Source organism: Paramacrobiotus metropolitanus, unplaced genomic scaffold (genome assembly GCF_019649055.1).
Source record: "Paramacrobiotus metropolitanus isolate TYO unplaced genomic scaffold, Prichtersi_v1.0 Parri_scaffold0000009, whole genome shotgun sequence".
NCBI classification, from domain to species: Eukaryota; Metazoa; Tardigrada; class Eutardigrada; order Parachela; family Macrobiotidae; genus Paramacrobiotus; species Paramacrobiotus metropolitanus.
Window position 1 is genome coordinate 1,704,104 of NW_026570229.1, and position 18,694 is coordinate 1,722,797.

At 43.1% G+C, this 18,694-nt stretch overlaps 6 protein-coding genes across 9 annotated transcripts in view; 1 reads left to right on the plus strand and 5 right to left on the minus strand.

Moving 5' to 3' along the window:
* Positions 1-211: 211 nt before the first annotated feature.
* Positions 212-4,538, minus strand: LOC129583053 (platelet glycoprotein Ib alpha chain-like). The gene is made up of 2 exons (XM_055474747.1): positions 2,274-4,538; positions 212-687 (listed from the first exon to the last, which is right to left on the minus strand). The coding sequence occupies exons 1-2, from the start codon at positions 2,716-2,718 to the stop codon at positions 410-412; spliced, it is 723 nt and encodes a 240-aa protein (XP_055330722.1). The 5' UTR covers positions 2,719-4,538; the 3' UTR covers positions 212-409.
* Positions 4,539-4,541: 3 nt separating this feature from the next.
* LOC129583052 (substance-K receptor-like) lies at positions 4,542-6,002 on the minus strand. Its single transcript, XM_055474746.1, has 2 exons — positions 5,378-6,002; positions 4,542-5,263 (listed from the first exon to the last, which is right to left on the minus strand). The coding sequence occupies exons 1-2, from the start codon at positions 5,951-5,953 to the stop codon at positions 4,838-4,840; spliced, it is 1,002 nt and encodes a 333-aa protein (XP_055330721.1). The 5' UTR covers positions 5,954-6,002; the 3' UTR covers positions 4,542-4,837.
* A 1,259-nt stretch (positions 6,003-7,261) lies between these two features.
* LOC129582992 (uncharacterized) lies at positions 7,262-9,434 on the plus strand. The gene is made up of 3 exons (XM_055474636.1): positions 7,262-7,403; positions 8,026-8,706; positions 8,789-9,434. Exons 2-3 carry the CDS (start codon positions 8,323-8,325, stop codon positions 8,936-8,938), a joined length of 534 nt encoding a protein of 177 aa, XP_055330611.1. The 5' UTR covers positions 7,262-7,403; positions 8,026-8,322; the 3' UTR covers positions 8,939-9,434.
* On the minus strand, positions 9,227-13,065 carry LOC129582991 (uncharacterized). The gene is made up of 6 exons (XM_055474635.1): positions 12,945-13,065; positions 12,512-12,863; positions 10,786-11,494; positions 10,569-10,712; positions 10,057-10,149; positions 9,227-9,977 (listed from the first exon to the last, which is right to left on the minus strand). The coding sequence occupies exons 3-6, from the start codon at positions 10,895-10,897 to the stop codon at positions 9,658-9,660; spliced, it is 669 nt and encodes a 222-aa protein (XP_055330610.1). The 5' UTR covers positions 10,898-11,494; positions 12,512-12,863; positions 12,945-13,065; the 3' UTR covers positions 9,227-9,657.
* Positions 13,066-13,328: 263 nt separating this feature from the next.
* Positions 13,329-14,507, minus strand: LOC129583102 (uncharacterized). Its single transcript, XM_055474817.1, has 2 exons — positions 14,136-14,507; positions 13,329-13,659 (listed from the first exon to the last, which is right to left on the minus strand). The coding sequence occupies exons 1-2, from the start codon at positions 14,410-14,412 to the stop codon at positions 13,499-13,501; spliced, it is 438 nt and encodes a 145-aa protein (XP_055330792.1). The 5' UTR covers positions 14,413-14,507; the 3' UTR covers positions 13,329-13,498.
* A 253-nt stretch (positions 14,508-14,760) lies between these two features.
* Positions 14,761-18,694, minus strand: part of LOC129583002 (5-hydroxytryptamine receptor-like) — a 31,018-nt gene continuing 27,084 nt past the window's right edge. For all 4 annotated transcript variants that reach the window (XM_055474661.1, XM_055474659.1, XM_055474660.1 and 1 more), the window contains 3 exons: positions 17,036-17,596; positions 16,196-16,602; positions 14,761-15,301 (listed from right to left, as the gene is read on the minus strand). In XM_055474661.1, the coding sequence (XP_055330636.1) occupies positions 15,091-15,301; positions 16,196-16,602; positions 17,036-17,596 (1,179 nt within the window). In that variant the 3' untranslated portion in view covers positions 14,761-15,090. The remainder of the gene's footprint in view (positions 15,302-16,195; positions 16,603-17,035; positions 17,597-18,694) is intronic.

The window sequence follows — 18,694 nt, forward strand, 5'->3', positions numbered from 1 at the left end:
GTTGTGTACCGCCTGGCTGTTGTGCTGTGTTAACGCACGAAACTCTTGTGCAGTTTCTTCTGGATCGACTCGACTTTGTGAATTGTAGATGTTATTGTAGGTACATGCGTTAAAATCAAATCTAGTACTGCGTTAAAATCAAACCTAAATTTTGAAGTTACATAACAGTATCGTTATTATTAGAGCTATTTAATCGTACTAGCGGTTTTTTTTAAAAATATGGAGTTAGTGTTATTCTTTTACAACAGGCCGATACCATCACATTCCCTGTTATCCAAAGAACAATCAGTTGTTTTCTTAAGCAGCAGCGTTTTATGTGCTCTCCAATAACGTTACATATGTACTGTTCCACATCATTATCGCCCAGTCGATTATTAATTAGAAAATCGGGACAGCTCGATTGACTGGACTAAAGTCCGAGCCAGCAAGTGAACGCGTCCTTTACAGCAAAAAACACTTGAGCCAGGAATGGGGTGGGATCTGTATCGTCCGTCAGCAAGTTCAGTGGAGCGCATTCGCAATGATATCCTCCACTGCAGACTCCACTGTACGGCATGCACTGGCCATTCGCTTTGCCTTTGCATTTCTGACAGAATTCAGCACAGCTTTTCCACAATATCCCCGTGAAAGCAGCCGTTGCCGGAGTGCAGCGACTCCAGTTGTCGTAGCAGCTGTGCGTGTAGCCGTCTGCAAATTTGGACGTCAATGAAAATCAGTTTACCTAAAACGCTTGCTTTAGTGTGGACAGCAGTATCTTTAAAACATAAACTGCCATATGCACAATAACGATAATTTCAATGTTTTAAGTTTAGTAATGCTATGAGTGTATTGTGTACTGTGATATATGGTTCTGTTGGTTCTCGTGATCCCTTTCTTTTCATATTTTCTACCTTCTTAGCAACTATCTTGTCTTCTCTCCTAGCTACGCTTCTCGACTTTCCTATTCATTCAGTTACTCCCGATCACGCTACGATTCTGACAATAAAGTTACGATACGCATTCACAGTACATACACTACATGTACTGTCCCTTCTCATGTGAGATTTTATTTTTCAATATGTACATCAACGAGCACCACTCAGTCTAATACCATCAAATGAAGAATTTGTCCCAGTTAACACGAGAAGGGACTGTGCTTAATATGCTCATAGCATTATCCCGCATAATCTCCAAACTTAAACGTTGAAACAAAAAACAAGTGGAACGACTCTCGCCTGTTCGCATAAACAGTTTCTTACCGATCTCTTTCAACAAAACAATTGTGCCATTACAGTATGTGCCAAATGTCTCGCATGTAATGGGAACAAAATGACAACGATCAGTAAGCGACTTGTACGTCCCCATCTCATGTTAATTCCCACTTCCCCTTTCTCATGTTAATTGGAATAAATTCTTTATTTGATTGTGTTTACTGAGTGTGTGCTCGTTGATGTAAATACTGTGAATACAGTAATAGTATAACTGCATCCTATCAAAAGCATTACACTCACTCAGAACTTAAATCACAAGTGCACATGTGCCTTTTCTACGGTTCAGAAAGCGATTCGACAACAAAGGTATGTTTTATCTACACATTTTGCGCAAGTGGCAGGGCTTCAGCAAACTGTAGAGCACGCGCGTTTTAGCAAACCCTTTATTTCACTTTAATTACTTATTATCATGTTCACACTCGTTACAATGTTACAATATCCTGTTCAGACAGCTTATTTCTCGCAAATAAGATAAATGAATTCTAGAGAATGATGCTGGTTTGTTAAGGCTGTTAATTATTTGTTAGAAATAAAGTTTGCTGATCACCCCAAAAGGTTATCGACCCCAAATTTGGTTCTTGCAAGGTCATTAAGGACAAGGGTCTTATACAAGCCAAAGAGGTATACATCCATTGAAACTTTCATTTTCATTCCAAATGATTTAACTATGCGGCATTTAACTTTGCTTACGAGATGCCCACATCATATACTCGCTACTCCCGCTAATGCACTCACCCGGAACTTAAATCACAAGTGTTTGCCTTCCGTTATTTTATTCCGCGTTGCGGCTCTGGTTCTTGACCCCTTACACTTTCACTCTGACCCCTAAAGGTCACTCTGACGATCATAAACGTTGAAATACCTATGTGGCTATGTCCTACTGCGCCACATATGTTTTTCTCACCGACTCAGGAAAGCTTTCATCAGTTACCATTGCAGTAACCGATTTCGATACTGATACTTCAAGGGAAATTAACACTTGTCACTGTACTGCCTCCTTCTACGACCTGTCTGATAACTCACCGGTGGTGGTGGTGACGGCAGCTGCCGTCGTCACGTTGGCGGTGGTTGTTGTTGTGGCCGTTGTAGTGTGAGCCGGTGTAATAACGACGACATCCATGGTTTGGTACTGCGGAGTAGATCCTGTGGTAGTATCCGCGGTTGTTGTTTTGGCCGTTGTAGTATGAGCCGGTGTAATAACCACAACATCCATCGTCTGATACCGCGGAGTAGAACCTGTAGTTGTACCCGCTGTTGTAGTCGGCTTACCCGTAGTGCTCGGTACTGGTGCTGGTGCGGGCGCTGGTGTAGTAGTAACCGGAGGAGAATTGGTTGGGTTTATTGGATTTCTCATCGTATATGGAGCAGCTGTTAGAGGAGGAGCTCTGGTGGCACCCATGGAAAAATGGTGCTCCACGGAAACGATAGCCTGGATAAGCAGCACTGTGCAAAGTATAGTATTCGCCATTTTGTCGTAGAAAACTGAAACGTAGGTGGTTGATTCTAAAGGCAAGTGCAAAAAGTGTTGTGTCCGGCAGGTGTTTTAGGCAGGTGTGTTATCAAGTGTCTTTTTCCGCCAAAGCTGACAGACGCACAACATTTATTAAGTATGGCTCCGACATTTTATGTTTATATGGCAACAGAAAGGTCACAAAGAGCGGCAACTGCTGTGCTTCGTGCCTGGGAAAACCGCTAATAAAATCAAGGACAGTATACCCCGGCTTAGAAAGTCGGCTCCTGATTTGAATGTCTGACATTAAGTGAAAGTTATGACTATGGGAAGAGTAAGCATTATAAAAGGTGTTTTACAACACCGACAATGAAAAAGCACTAAAACAGTATCATAGCAGTAAATGGAGCCAAACAAATAAAAGGCGTTTCTTCGTTTTATGCGCCCCGAAATTCCGTTTCGATCCAGTGTCACACACAGCCCAGGTTCTGCTTCGTAATAACGATGACGCGACACGGTTCAGAAACAATGTATTTCAGGGTTTGACCTACATTATCGTGGTTTGACTCTTGTCCTGAACAAACACACCGGTAATGTGTCACTAAATGCCTTTCGTAATTCTCCCATGGTAATCAAAAGGAGAATGGGATCGAGCACCGGTTGAACAAGATACAGTGCTAGCGTCAAATTAACCACTGTCTCGCTACCGTAGTCACGGTCGAAAGCGTACAACGTATAGTAAACTTCGTATGGTGTCCAGCACACAATGACGCTTAAGGTCAACGCGGAGAAGACCCAAAAGGAAGCATGCTGCGATTCAGCATTACCAGTTCTAGGCTTTTCCGTAACTGCGCTGCGCTGCTTTTTTAACCGGAAAGTAACAAATATCCACGAAGCTGCCATAATGACGATGGGTGCATCATAAATCAGCAGCATCACTCCTCTTTTCCACATAACAAGAATCTCTGGTATATGTAACAAAGTAAGGTTAAAAAATAGCCAGTTGATATAACGATCCAGATATCTGAACGCTTATGCGTTCATCGATCGGTTTAGGGCAAATTTCCGTAGTTGTACCTGTGGCATTTCTGTAGAAAACATTTGATCATAAAATATACGAGTATAAAACATAATGATGATAGGCAAACAGGCAAGATTGGTGTAGATAATCACGATAAAAATGAGGCAAACAGCTAAGAAATAACTGTGGCGATGTTTAAAAGAGAACGGAAAAGCCACCGCCCAGACGCGATTCCCGGCGACGAGCGCGTGAAGGTTCAACGGAATGCCAGCGACCACCCAATACATATACTGAATAAACGCCGACACCGATTTGCCCACCAGGTTCCTATTAATGAGATCTTTGGTGATATTTATCCAGCCGAGAATGCTTATTAATCCATCAGAAATAAGTATAACAATCAGATAGCAGTTGAAGGGTTTTCGCAGTTCGCGGCGGTAGCACAGAAACGTTACCACGAAGGAGTTCAAAAGAAGAGATAAAATACTGCATACGGCGGTGCAAATGTACTCGAAGCCCCAAACAACTTCTAACGTGGTTAGACTGGCATTCGTGGATAAATTCGAAGCAGCAGTGTTTACGCAGACATTTGCTGGTTGAACACCTTCCGCTTCGCTTGTAAGACGTAATGCGGACATTTTTCACGATCTGTATCGTAATCCGATTTAGCTACAAGCCGAATAAACAGCAAAACAATTTTTCGAACACTGAGCTGGAAACCGTTAGCTACCTGGTTTTCTTCCCCGAGAAACTCTTCCCGCTAAAAGCTTACAGTAAGATCGTATTTAGCAGAGATACAACTGTCGAGAGTGATCGTATCTGGTAAATCCACTAATAAAGTCGGCTTTGATTTGAATGTCTAATGTTAAAACCAGTAACGGTTAAGGCTATGGGAAGAGTAAGCATCATAAAAAACGTTTTACAACACCGACAATGAATGCGCTGAAAACGTTATCGAAGCAGCAAATGGAGCCAAACAAAGAAGATGATTTTACAGATTTTGGTCGTCCCATAAATCTGCCAACATGTCATCTGTTTGTGTTTCGGCCAAGTACCGTCGCCCAGGTTGTTCTTGATTACAACGCAACACGGTCAGACAGCTGATTCAGCCTAACTTCATCGTTGTTTGACGGTTGTCCTGAGTAAACGCACCGGCAGCGTATCGCTGACTGCTTTTCTTAATTCTCCCATGGTGATTAAAAGGAGAATAGGATCGATCACCGGTTGAACGAGATACAGCGCCAGCGTTAAATTAACCACCGCATCGCTGCCGTAGTCGCGGTCAAAAGCGTACAACGTATAGTACACTTCGTATGGTGTCCAGCACACAATGACGCTTAAGGTCAACGCGGAGAATACCCAAAAGGAATTCGCGGCATGCTGCGATTCAGCGTAGCTATTTCGTGGCTTCTCCGAGATCGCATTCCGCTGCCTTTTCAATCGGAAAGCGACAAATATCCAGGACGCTGCCATCATCACGATTGGAGCATCATAAATTAATAACATTACTCCTTTTTTCCACATAACAAGAATCTCTGGTACCTGCAAAAATAAAATAAACAGTCATTAAAACGATTCAGGTAACTCAATGATGATTCGTCGTCCTACAATTTAGAGCACGATTTTGTTGTTGGTGTTACAAATGTGCAGTTGTACCTGTGCAACGTCTGTAGCAAACATGTCATCGAAAAATACATCGAACATGATAACGACCGGCAAACAGATTAAATGGACGTAAAATATGGCGGCACATATAAGACACACAGCAAAAGAATAACTGTGGTGCAGTTTGAAAGAGAACGGATAAGCCACCGCCCAGACGCGATTACCGGCGACGAGTACGTGAAGGTTCAGCGGAATGCCCGCAACCACCCAATAAATATACTGCATAAACACGAACACCGCTTTACCCATCCGGTTCTCGTCGATGAAATCTTTGGCGATGTTGATGCAGCCGAGAAGGCTGATTAATCCATCAGCAATTAGTATGGAGATCAAATAGCAGTTGAATGGTTTTCGCAGTTCCCGGCGCACAAGCAGAAACGTGGCCACGACAGAGTTCAAGAGAAGAGATAAAATACTACATACAGCAGTTAAGCAGTACTCGAAGCCCCAAACAATTTCCGTGGCACTGGTGGCGGAATTGGATATCCCAGAGTTTGTGCTAAAGTTCATATAATGTAGACCTTTCAGTTCTTCCGTAAACGGTAATACGACTGCGGACATTTCCATAGGTAGACGCTCCGCATCGTTATTCTACTTAAATGTGGAGTTTTTCAACGTTGTCATATGTACGATATAAAATAACATTTCTGCTACCAAGATGGCAGCCGTTAGCTTGTTTTCCTACGCGCCAACCGCCTAATAAAATGTTACCGTTATGTGCTAAAGGTACTGGTTTGCCTGTGGTATTGGTTTGAACTAGCTGACACTGTCACAAAGAATATGCATACAGCTTAAGTAAACAAACCAGCCGGTGCAGCGTTAACGGAAATTCCAAACCTCTGGGGTGTGTTTTGCAAATACCGTATGGAAATGTTTCGCAGTTCGGTAAAATTCCTTGTTGTTTCAACTTGTATGCCTAATATTATTATAATGCAATTACGCAGAAGCAAAACATGGGATCGATTATACTACAGTGCAGCAGTCGCGCCAGTATATAATATTTTGGCGCGATATTTAGTTTAGTTTAGCCTTAGGTCTATACAGATATTGAAACAAATTTTTATTTCCAGTACGCATACCAAGGAAAAGAGTTCTGGCATTTCCGGCTATAAACTAGCTATCTTTCGTAGAGCGAAATCACGATTACGCAGACTTTGGACTGCCGAATGGAAGTGCAGCAGAATACTATCACGGAATATCTACAAATACACAAAGCAGCAATAGTGTAAAGGTGTACTCACATGCAACGATAAGTTGAACTACATGGATAACCAGCACGAAGCCTGCACCGTTTTCGAGTACGGTACGGCTCCATTAGTTCCTACAAAGTAGAATTAAAAAAGTTGATCTGCTTGCTGCATGAGTGGGGAAATGTGTTGGATTTGCAGACATCGAAAGGTCGCTCCGCATAAGTTTAATGCAGTGGATGTAAAAAATTCCAGCGGACTGTACGAGCTTGGCCACGTCGCCGACGTAAGAGAAGACCGTCTCCTCGTGGATTTCCACAGTGCTGGTCGACGGTCGGAATGGGTGGAATACGGGGAAGTATACCAGAGTCAAGGCTTCTCGTTTCCGCTGTCTCTACGAGGCGCTATAAAATCACATCATCATGCTCCAATGGAAGCCCTGGTTCGCGCTGCCGGCACCCGTGTGTGGACCTGGTACCCCGCGGAATTCGTAACGATGCACGCGTACTGGGCAGAATTTGCCTTAATGGCCGTCTCTGTCGACAGCGATCGGTACACGGAGCTGGTGCCCATTAACCACATCCGCGTTGTGGTTTCGCCAGATGAGCGGAAAAGGCAGCTTATCGAACAGCAGACATTCATCCGTCAGACATACGATTTGCCATTTGAACTGCGGAATTTCAGTGCAGTGCCGATTCGTATGCGAGATGTTCTACAGAGGAATGTACAGGATTGGGCGTATCCGGTGTTTGTTGACAGCGACAACCTTACCGTTGTTCAAAGACGCACAGACAGCCTGACTTTAACAGAAGCTAGGGCAGCGATAAAAGGTACGTAATGCAAGGATGTAGCTTAATTCTAGAGCGCTGCAACATGGACTTGTAGAATTTATGTAATGTCAACAGTTCAGCTACCATGTACCGGCTTATTGAAAAAATAATTTTATATCTGTTTAAAATATACATAAATTCCTGCAATATTTCGATGGTGATTAAGCAACGCCTGCTGTTATCGCATAACACAAGTAATACTCGCATTTGTCTAATGTAAGTGATTGATTATGTTTTGGACTTGTGAGTGCCCGTTTTCCCCCATTGTCTTGAGCGCAGCCTCTTGGTGCAAATGTACCGAAAATTCGCCATGCTGCTTTAGTCTCACTTCTACCGCCTTTCATTCTGTATAAAAGGGACAACCTAAACGTTTTCTTCAGCAACCTTTATTTTCGACAGTTTCGCTTATCTTGATAAGCTGAGACTTATCGATCCGATTGCTATCCGTTTTCATAAAAACAGCAGTCCTTCCGATTGGTTCTCACGAAAATTAAGTTTCTACAATTCAATAGACAATTTGCTTCTTCACTGTTGAAAACGTTTATCCCCGAACACAGTACATAAAAGGAAAGTGAAAAGTACGAGAGTTTTTCATATTGATTTTTTTTACATTTCTCTCCAGCAACCCGCTCTTTACCAAGCAGCATGGCACAGCAGTTTATCCGTACCTGGAAACGGTTTCAGTGCGGACCCATTTGACATCGATTCTACAGAAATCCCCAGCAGTGCTCATGTTAAGCAACTGCCACATGAAACCTTAACGGAGATTTTCCAGTATCTACATCCATTGGAGAAGGTGAAATACCGTGGCGTCTGTGCGAAATGGAATTCGGTTCTAAGCCAGGAAGACACATTCAAACTGGTTTCCGTATCCGCCAAAGCATTCCCCACGCTCGGCAGCTGTGATTCCTGTGATGACATGGAAGAGTACCGGTTATCTGCGGTTTGCATAACGGCAACCTGTCTTGTAAAATGCATATCGCCGGGAACGCGGTGGGTCGTCGTCCAGGATGCCGGCGGACCGGAAGGAGATATCGTTGATTACTGTCTGGAAGACTACATCTTGCTAATTAAAGACATTTGCCAGCAGTTAGGACCCCGCACCAACATCATTGGAAGGCCGCTGTTTGCATTACGCATCACCGAGGGGTATCTTAGTTTGCAAACGACGAATATAGAACGTGACCTTTGTGATCTTCTGGAGAAGGACATTTCCGTGGATGTTACGGAGCTGTCTTCTTGGATTACTAGTGTCGCACCGGGTCAGCAAGGCGATAGCGCGCTAGCACGCCAGATTAAACAGGTTAACTACGGAAAAAGCCATGTAGAGTTTTATTTGCCGGAAAGCGTTTTTGGCTTTACGGTTCTGGTTTTGGCTCTTGTAGATTTTAAGGAACTGCCAACGCAACGATCAGGACCGGCAGTGGACGTTGCCGGATCTCGGACGCTGCGGTTTGGGGACGTTGAGCAAGCTGGCTATTCTTCTACTGGATCGTGCAATGCGCGCCCATCAGCGAAATGGGACTAGCACATGAAGCCATTCGGATTTGCTGCAAACTTGGTTGATATTACTATTACTCCGGAGCAAAGCCGGTGTCCCATTTTCGGCTGGGGTGAACTTTTATCGTGGATATTAAAACCTGAACAATCGCAAATGGATAACTGTATGGTTCGCATTAGTAACTAAAAGCAACTTTTTTCAGTTAGTTGGTCGATAAATCAATCGCGACACTCAATGTATAATACCGTAACTGTTTTAATGGCAGTGTTTAACCCGAAGAAGGATAGTCATTTTAATTACAAAGTACTACACGTAGTATTTTCTTACTATTGGGAAATCTAATTGCGAGTAGTGCTACCGCCCAGCCTGTTTTCTCACTATTACACTTTACTCACTATTCTATGTTCGCGTAGCCATATTATACTGACCTGTTCGAAAATTGATGACTCATAAGAAACTATTGAAAATAATATTTCTACCCACATAATACAGTATATTATGTTCCTACATCCACGGCGCGATGTAGAAACAAGCACAGCTTGCAAAAAAATGCACGCGAGAGCAGAAAATAAAAAAAGATATGCGGGTATTACAAAGTACAGATACTGTACAAAAAATGAAATCAAATCCATGGAGTGACGTATTGCGATGCGCCGGTGCCGGTACTACGCGTTAGAACGCGCGCCCGAAAAACCGAAATCCCATTCGGCACATACAGATTAACGGATACCCCGTTCGTCTTCAGAAAGGCGCTTAAGAAGTGAATTTGGACAGCGTCTCCATCATCCAGGATCCGCGGCCGTACACGAAGCGCGTCCCGGAGGAATTCAGCGGGGTGAAAGTGAACGTCCGCTGTCGGATGACATCCCACAGCGGTCCCCGCCCCCGCATGTACATCGGGATGCGGAAGCAGCCGAGATCTTTCTCGTAGATGTCGATATCCGCCAGCTCTGCCTTGACCCGGATACAGCCCGACACGCTGCTGGCGGTGTAGTCCAGGTTGTAGAACTGCAGGCACAGATCGGCCGCCGAGATGTGCGGGACGCCGTAGCAGATGGCCGGCGGATTTCGAGCTGCAGAGAGCACATATAATATGTAAGAAGTGAGTGCTATTTAAAAAATGTTTATGTGTATATTTAATAGCGGGCGTACCGGAAATGGTGCGGTTGATCACCACGTGGTCGTCGATAGTGAAGAGTAGCGAGAAACCGATGTCATGTCGTAGGTACACCATTTCCACGCATCCTATTTTTTAAAAGCAAGTATGCACATGGGAATACACATTTCTGACTAATAAAATATGTTAATTATAACATGCATAAGTATTACTAAAACTTTTAAATTTTTAATGAACGTCAGTTTCTATCCTTCGCATACTTCTATATAAACAACGGTACAAGTCATCAAAATTATTTCATCACAGCAGGATAACATTTACATTTTGAAGGTAAAAAATAATACATAAAAAATGAAAAATCTGACGCAAAATGTACCGAAAAAACGCAGTCTTCATACAGTAATTTTTTAAGAAATGACTGACGATGAAATAATTATACGTACGTACATGCGTAATGCGCAGACTGTTTTATTCATATTCTTAAGCGAAAAGAATTTTGTTAGAAGAGCACAGGAATAATTAATTATAAGTTTATAACCCCACGTACCAGTATCATTGATGTTAAAGCGCGGGATATCCAAATGTCGACAGCAAGCGCATGTATCGTTTAGGCAGAAACAGCCGTTATCCTTATGTTGTACTGCCAATGCCGAAGCTCTGGAACGGTCCGCAAAATTTATTTTCTGAAGCCCTACGTAAAATAACATTTTCATTTCAAGTATACAAAAATAATTTTGTAACGTTCCGCTGACACATTTACTTACCGTAAGCATAGCCATTAAATTGGTCTGTGTTGTGGTGTCTTGATGGCAAAACCACGCTGTACACATTGGCCACAAATACCAACATAAAAAGCGTCCCGATTAAAACTGTCATTTCTGTTAGGATGATAAAATTCCAGGGAATGGTTTTTTAAAATGTTTAGAAATAAACTCCTATAGCAGTTTTATTAGTTTTATGCTTACAGTCACTGTACACACTGCTGCATGCTCAATAATCTGACGAACTAGTGTGGAAAATGCGCGTGAAGAACAGCAGCAAGTTTTGAACGCTCCGATCAGTCACAGAATTCTCGAAACCGATGTTATCTGGTTTGTTTAATCACAACTCTGCACACTGCCATGGAACAAAGTGCAAATCGTTGTAATGTACGAGTACAGCACAACTGTTAATTAGTGTTGCCGGCGTCATCTTGAACTATGATCGAGAGTATATAGTCGCGCAAATCCAACGGTTCTTGGTTGTTCTTAGCCGTTTCATATTCTTCCTTCTCCGCTTCCGATTTCGCCCATTTGTCATTGCGTTTCAACAGTCCACAGAACTGATCTAACAGTACCGGGCGAATACGCGGTGACGTCAGCAGCGGCGGCTGATCCGGATGCAGCTCGGAAAGGTCACCGGTTTCGGCGGCTTTTTTCTTGTTGAGAATGCCATACAGATCCGTAGCGACGCTGACCGTCAAATTGCTGTCAACTGAAATTAAGTAATGGCAAAACGATTACTTACTAATATTCCAATAATTATATCTGTATAGTACATACTCTGTATGTACGAGTACATAATTATGTACGTATGTACTCGTATTTTTATTTTACTGTGTGTTACGCGATTCGCATTAGTCGCGAGTATAAAAATCTCCATCGATGTTTTTTTCTAAGTGAAATAGAAAAGTCCGATATTCCGTTTCCGCTGCTTGTTACTCTAAAAAGCGCAAGAAGCTTTGCTTTGTTTCAGCAAAGTGTGTAAAGTACGCATGGGAGAGTCAGTCAGTGCGACACACGGGGCACAAAAATCGTTTTTTTTGCCAAGCAGCGTCCATCCATCAGTGATGTCCCGGGATACAAACAACTGAAACAACCATAAAATCTACTCTACAGATAGTTAAATTTCATTACGCTTCATTAGGGAAGAAAAGTTAGCTGCTTTGATGTTAAACGAAATCACCAGTAAACCGTCGAAATTATTAATGTGCAGCAGGTAGCGTGTCGTGTACGGTAGTGCGTCCAAAAACTTCTTTTTTCTCACTATGCGATATAACGCCGTCCGCCTAATGGCGTGGATGCATATACTCGCATCAAATAATTATGGTAGTGCAGTGGCTGCTATACTGTATCTGTAGTGTTTGAAGTCGCTCAGGAAGCAGCAATCGGTAATAAAAATAATTAATATTTGCCTGGTTATAATATCAGTCTTGCTAATTTTTTCTTGATGATCCAACTATCAATTAAGCTTCATCATTTTTAAGCCTAACTAAATGTCTGCATAGTGGGCTCAGGTTGATGGACTCTGCTTGTGAGCGATGGCTGGTAAAATCAGTTTTATCCAATTTCCAGAATATTGCGCCGGCTTTATCCCTTAATGTGGCAGCCAGGCGAAAACGGAATAATTTTCTAAATCGTATGGCTAGCGTACACCGAAAGGTCAGCCTCACTGTATTTTACACAGTTTTTATAATATAAGTAGTAATTCTGAAATACGCGTGCAACTGACATTTGACTACCGTAGTCGGCGTTTTTCCACCCTCCATCAGCTGCACCCGCTGTCCGGCACTCCGCACCACATCATCCAGATGCCGCTTCGCCCGGCAACTGTAGCGGAATCCATAGGCGTGCGCTTTGGACTCCGCACGGCTCCAGTCATAGTGGTGGTCATCGTACAGATTCCAGGAGTCCGCTGATTGTGGTGGCTGCCACGCGGGGTGCAGTGGTGGTGTACTGTGTGTATCGGCATCGTCGGCTGCCGGATCTGATCGCTGCAGCGGGGTTTCCAAGGAGTCGGGAATACACGGTAGCTGGCCGTAATACTTGACGTAGTTGACAATGTTTTTAACGTCCGTCAGCCACTACACGTGAAATAGAAACCGTATGGCCCAGAACTGAAGTACTCAGTTGTAAATGGTTGCAGTTGAAAAGGTCACTTTTACCATGAGGCTCCGGTTTAAGGGTATTTATGGTCATAAAACCATCGGTCAGCCGGATTCCGAAATTTTGCTAATTTTGATAGGTAAGAATTGTTCCGCAACAGTGTGCGCTTAGTAGTTATCAGTAAGTACTGTAATTAGTTATCTTTCTGCAAGCTACAGAACTCAAGAATTTCGTTGCCAAGCGCGGTGATGTGGATACAAAGCTACAAGCCTTACCGGTGAACAAAAAGATTTGACTGGTGAACGCTACGAGTACAAGTATTGTTCATCTGTAGAGAATTTTTGTCAACTTTACATTTGGTCTTTCTTATGAGCAGACAATTACTAAAGTAAATTTCACTCAATTTCACTGAATGGATTTACTGGTCTTCTGAAAGCGCACTATCACTGTGAACATTTTTTTTATTTTGTAACGCTAATACGATTGCTTATAAACCGGTATATCCTTCCGAAATTCGTGAACTCCCTGCCTGCATGCAAGGAGGCAAAAGTAGGCAGAATAAAAGGCGTCATACAGTAATTATTGTACAAGATAAATAAATTTATTTTGGATTTTATTTGGTTGGCGGCGGCAATGTTAACGTCGATCCACTACAGCGTCCATTGGTCAGTGCACTGCCGGCCGAGCAAGTGCAGGGAGCTTCACAGGGTTTGCGGGCGCTGCAGATGGCGTTCGTGCAGGATGGCGGCTTCCGCTCCGACATTTTCTTCACATCTGCATGGGAATAACGTGTTTTGTTCTACATACATTTGTACGCATCAACCGCAATAAATAAAAGATACTAGCACTCGTATATTTATATGTCCTTAAAAAGTAAAATCACCGCAGAACAAGTACTTGTACTTGGAGACTATAGTTTTCGTACTATCGTATGAACTAAGATCGTCTGCAGTTATTTATAAAAAATAAAATAGCTTACAGGTACTCGTAATTAAAAAAATTTTGGACAAAGCGTTTGCGTTGCGTTTGGGCAAATAGCATAAACGTAAATACAGTATCTCCACTTCGTTCTCTTGGGAACAACGGCTTTGGGAACAATATGCGAGTAGCATATTTCGAGGACGCTTTATTAAAAATCATTATTAATAAATTCTTTCTTATTATTACTTAGATTATTATTTATTAAAATTTCGAAAATTAATTTGATATACGGTAGTTACTGAGAGAGCTGTAAATGACTGTCGGGTTACCTGTAATAGTGTCGTTGGCTTTCTGTTCGGGTGTTTTGGCACTGGTGGTCTGGTTCAGGACCGCTTGCACCAACATCTTCTTGTTCTGATCCGCCAAGGGATCATTGACCGTGAAGTGCCGGCTATTGGCCAGCGCATCCAACGGGCCGAGCTGATTAAACACCGCGATGGCCGGCGCAACCGCGCCAGCTTGACCGACACTGTTCTGCTGGGCTGCCACCAATCCGGTGAAAGCATAACCAACAAACACGACATATACGACACCTGCTGTGTACATTTTTGAAAAATCGATCGTGATGTGCAAAAACAATTCAAAATATTTTTGAAATATCAACTCGAACGCACGATATATTTATTTATAAACGCATGGAAATACCGTGGTCGCCGCGGAACAACAAACAGTGACAAGAAAACGCATGAATTTCCAATCAGCTATCTGTAGGAGGTCTAGAAGGTGCAACGCATCAGCGATGACGCGTGAAATGTGAAAATTAATTTCCGCCCGGTGTCGGTACTTTCCCAAATTGTTCTGTCGGTGGTAATTAAAATCGGTAATGCGATCATGAATATTTCCGTGTATTTGTTCTTACGAAACGGCATTTGAGCAAGCGTATTTTTCCGGTCATGTATTTTTGCATCATTTGTTAATGGAAAATATGGACTTTGCTAAGAAATTCTCCACAGCAAAATGCCGCTGATTACGTCATGGAAATAATAAATCAGCGCACCGAAATATAGTAAGGTTATTTCTTATTTTCCTTCTTGTCGCGATGTACTGCGGGAAACACGCAAAAGCGGTTATCTTGTTAAGCATTCGACAGTTGTGCATTGTAAAACAGATTTCTGACAATCTTTGCAGCAAATAGCGGTATAGCCCTTTCCAGTCGGTTACCGGTAGATTTTGATTTTTGCAGTTTAGCATTGTGGCAAGACGATACAAAAAAAAGAAACACGTTTAGCGTTTTTCCAAGCGGAACATTTTCTTGAACGCCGCCCGGAAATCCGGCGAGAAGATGGTGTAGATGACCGGGTTGAGGGTACTGTTGACGTAGCCCAGCCAGAGGAAAAACGCCTCCCAGAAGGTCGACACCAGGCAGGAATCGCCGCAGGTCGGCCGTACCAGGGCGTACACGAAGAAGGGTAACCAGCAAATCACAAACGACAACCTAGGAGCAAAAAATAACGATGCTGACTAGGATAGTCAGTTTTTATCTAATACAGATAGAAGGCAGCCAGCTGATAATCTGTATTTTAATTTACATTTATTCGGCATAATTATATGTACGTATATATATGTATGTACATATACATTTATATATATACATACGAGTATATGCATACACATGGTATTATGTATATGTATACAATTTATGCGTATATAATATCATTCTGTGTATTTAATCTGTATGACGTTCTGGTTTCTTTGCATACCTGAACGTTTTCCGTATTCCGGTCGTTTTACAATAATTATGGTCTTCGCATACCGGACACCAGAGACATGATATTTCCGCGTTGGTCCACGTGACAGAAACTTTTTAAAAATTTATATCGTGATGATCATTGTTTTTATGCATGTTTGTACATGCGATTAATAAAACATTATCTGGATTTCTAAAGTGGAAAAACGCGGAGAATACCGTGTCTGGTACGTGAAACCATATTTGTGAAAATGTCCGGAATGCGGAAAACGTCGCAGTACAGAAAATAAATTGTAGACATATGGAAAACAGTATTTGTTTTATAAAGAAAATAATAATAATAACTTTTTTATATAGAAAACAATAAATTATTGATAAAATTAATTATCGAATGCACACTGTTCGGCTGTCTGTGATAATACTACGGAAACGCTTGCCGGCATCTAAGTTTAAATTTGGTTACTGTAGTTTTGCGCCACATTGACTATGTTTCTTAAATAAATAAATTAAATACACATTTAAATATACATATGTATGCTCACTGTGCTCTACCTAGAATTTATTGCGCAGTTGTGGTTTTTTGTTAGCAGAACTATGGTTCGCAACACTAAATATTTGTATATATTATGTATATAAACGTACGTAATAATAGCCAGCGTCGTAGCCGCTTTCTTCTCGCGTTTCAGCAGTGTCTGATGCCGTATAGACATATTACTGCTGGTCTTCTTGGCCAGCTTCTCCGGATTATTCGGCGGCAAGAGATCATGGCCGGAGCTGGCCGTCAGGCACGCCTGGCCGTTGGTGCTGTACTCTGTGCAGTGGTTGCGCAGCGGCTGGTGCAGGGTTGACATGGGCGGGGTCTCCTGCTCGTCGGAGTTGGTCTGGGTGCTGCTGTTGCGCGCCCGCTCCGCCGGCTCCGTCAGGACCATTAGAAAGCGGCCCTTCCTTCTGCGGTTGGGACGCACGGACGCCAGTGGGGCACTAACCGTCCGCTTCCGGTGGGGAAGTTTTAGCCGGGATACCCAGGTCCCGTTGTAGAAGGTGCTCACCTGCCGGGACAGAAACGTTAAGGTCGTTATTGGGATTGAGCTTTGTAATTATGCCACATGGCTTGTAATACTCCCGCTGACCAAAGGAAGAGATTACATCGCCATCTTTCTTACACCGAACACGTTCTTACGTCTCCCAAGTTTCTCTAATTTTCATATGGATTTCAAAAATTTTAAAATTCATTTTAAAACTTAAAGAAGCTGTTTAAGACCTCTGTTTCAGTATAAGAACGATCTTCATAGTTATGTGCACCTATATGCAAAATTTGCAGAAAAGCGGTCCATAACGAGATTTTTGGTAGATCTGTTTGCGTGAATTTGGGTATTTTAGAAAATTTTATTTTGGCCCTAACGGAATTTTAAGATGGGCTGGTGCACATCTTCACTTCTGCTTCGTGTTTTTTATTCGACGGCTTATTCTGTTAGTACATACCTGGATGGGCGGGGCCGTGGCTGAGCTGGGCGTGGACGCCGGGGTCTGCTGCTGCGCCGGATGCAGCGGATACACACTGACCGCGTCCTTCTCAATCCGCATCTCCTGCAGCGTACTGTGCAACGTGTTCTCCAGGCGTTTCCGCACCCGGCTGCGGGTGCGCTGGTAGATGAGCCCATACAGCACCAGGATGCCCACCAGGGGCCCGTAGAAAGCCACCATGGTCGCGATGATCTGAAAGGACACATCCTGGCTGATCAGGCACAGGCCCTGCTGGATGCGGTCCATGTACTGGGCGTCACGCCACCCGAAGACCGGCCCGACGGACAGCATGAAGGAGACGCTCCAGATGACGCCCAGCACGCCGTACATCATGACCACGCTGCGGCCCTGGATGTAGCGCATGTTGGTGATGGAAAAGTAGCGGTCGATGGCGATGGCCACCAGGTGCAGGATGGAGCTGGTGCACAGCCATACGTCCAGCACGGCGTACAGGTCGCAGGCGATGGAGCCCAGCACCCATTTGCCCACGAAGTCGGTTATGGCGGCAAACGGCATCACCTGTAAACCGGTATACATTAAATTTCTTACAACTTTCACCGATAACTGGAAAAATTTGCAATGGGCAACAGGAACAGATCCAAAGCGTATAAATCGCCGGCACCGGGTTCGAACAGAGAAGCGCTTGCTTGTGTAATATGGGGTAAAACGGAACATCTACCTTTCATAGTTCGAAATTGAAGAAAATTGGCGGTTTGGCACGTTAGAGTCTTCGTTATCGGAATTAACTAGACTAGGTACAATGTATGACTAAAAATTTGAAAATCGGTCAGTCGGTTCGCGGTTCGAAATTTATTAATAAAACCTACAAACATGGTGTGGAACTGGAACACATGTAATGCGTATAAATCACCAACACTGGGTTCGAACAGAGAAGCGTTCGTTTGCGCAGTATGTGTTAAAACGAGGCATCCAAGGCATCTAATTACTCATACATTGCAGCTTCACTGCAGTTCAATTTCTTCTTGTTTCTTACCTACTGCGAAATTTAGCGCTAATAAAAGGTCATCCGATCACATTTTTGCCAATTACTGTAAATTATTAATAGTGGGATAGCTTGAGAGGCTCGGTTATACATGTGATTAAAAAGAATCGTTTTTATGCATTAGCCAGCAGTGACCGAAATATCTCGAACTTTAAAAACCTGGTACGTTTTTATACGAAATTGTTCTTAAAATAAACGTTGTATCTCCGGTGGCCATTCGTTCTGATATGATTTCGCCGAGGTCAAGCAACTTGTCGGTAATAATTATGACCTAATGAGATTGGAGATTAGAATGGATAAATTTAACACCGGCAGCAGACAGCCAGGAAAACTGCAATCGCGCACGGATTCGGCTGATGCGTAATATGATCTATGGCACCAGGGTTGCCGGGCTGCACGGATGCAAGTTAACCATCTCCGGCGCAGCGTCATTATTAAAAATTGTCACGCGACCACTGACGTCAGCGGCCGTTGGAATAATCAACTCCTCACATTTCCATCGATTTTTAATCAGCGCGTCTTCCAAGCAGTGGCATTAATTATACACTTTCTCGTTCAGCAAAACACCGAATTACGGTGATTATCGTCCCATAATGCATAGTGTCTTCTGCATT

What these genes read in the sequence shown, in the direction of transcription:
- LOC129583053 (XM_055474747.1), bottom strand. Translation starts at nt 2,718, where the DNA reads ATGGCGAATACTATACTTTGCACAGTGCTGCTTATCCAGGCTATCGTT. An exon ending in TGCCGTCACCACCACCACCG is followed by an intron (nt 688 to 2,273) that starts GTGAGTTATCAG and finishes CCAAATTTGCAG; the next exon opens with ACGGCTACACGCACAGCTGC.
- LOC129583052 (XM_055474746.1), bottom strand. Translation starts at nt 5,953, where the DNA reads ATGGAAATGTCCGCAGTCGTATTACCGTTTACGGAAGAACTGAAAGGT. An exon ending in TTGCTACAGACGTTGCACAG is followed by an intron (nt 5,264 to 5,377) that starts GTACAACTGCAC and finishes TTATTTTTGCAG; the next exon opens with GTACCAGAGATTCTTGTTAT.
- LOC129582992 (XM_055474636.1), top strand. Translation starts at nt 8,323, where the DNA reads ATGGAAGAGTACCGGTTATCTGCGGTTTGCATAACGGCAACCTGTCTT. An exon ending in TAGCACGCCAGATTAAACAG is followed by an intron (nt 8,707 to 8,788) that starts GTTAACTACGGA and finishes TGGCTCTTGTAG; the next exon opens with ATTTTAAGGAACTGCCAACG.
- LOC129582991 (XM_055474635.1), bottom strand. Translation starts at nt 10,897, where the DNA reads ATGACAGTTTTAATCGGGACGCTTTTTATGTTGGTATTTGTGGCCAAT. An exon ending in ATTTAATGGCTATGCTTACG is followed by an intron (nt 10,713 to 10,785) that starts GTAAGTAAATGT and finishes TATTTTACGTAG; the next exon opens with GGCTTCAGAAAATAAATTTT. An exon ending in GATCAACCGCACCATTTCCG is followed by an intron (nt 9,978 to 10,056) that starts GTACGCCCGCTA and finishes TGCTCTCTGCAG; the next exon opens with CTCGAAATCCGCCGGCCATC.
- LOC129583102 (XM_055474817.1), bottom strand. Translation starts at nt 14,412, where the DNA reads ATGTACACAGCAGGTGTCGTATATGTCGTGTTTGTTGGTTATGCTTTC. An exon ending in AGCCAACGACACTATTACAG is followed by an intron (nt 13,660 to 14,135) that starts GTAACCCGACAG and finishes ATTCCCATGCAG; the next exon opens with ATGTGAAGAAAATGTCGGAG.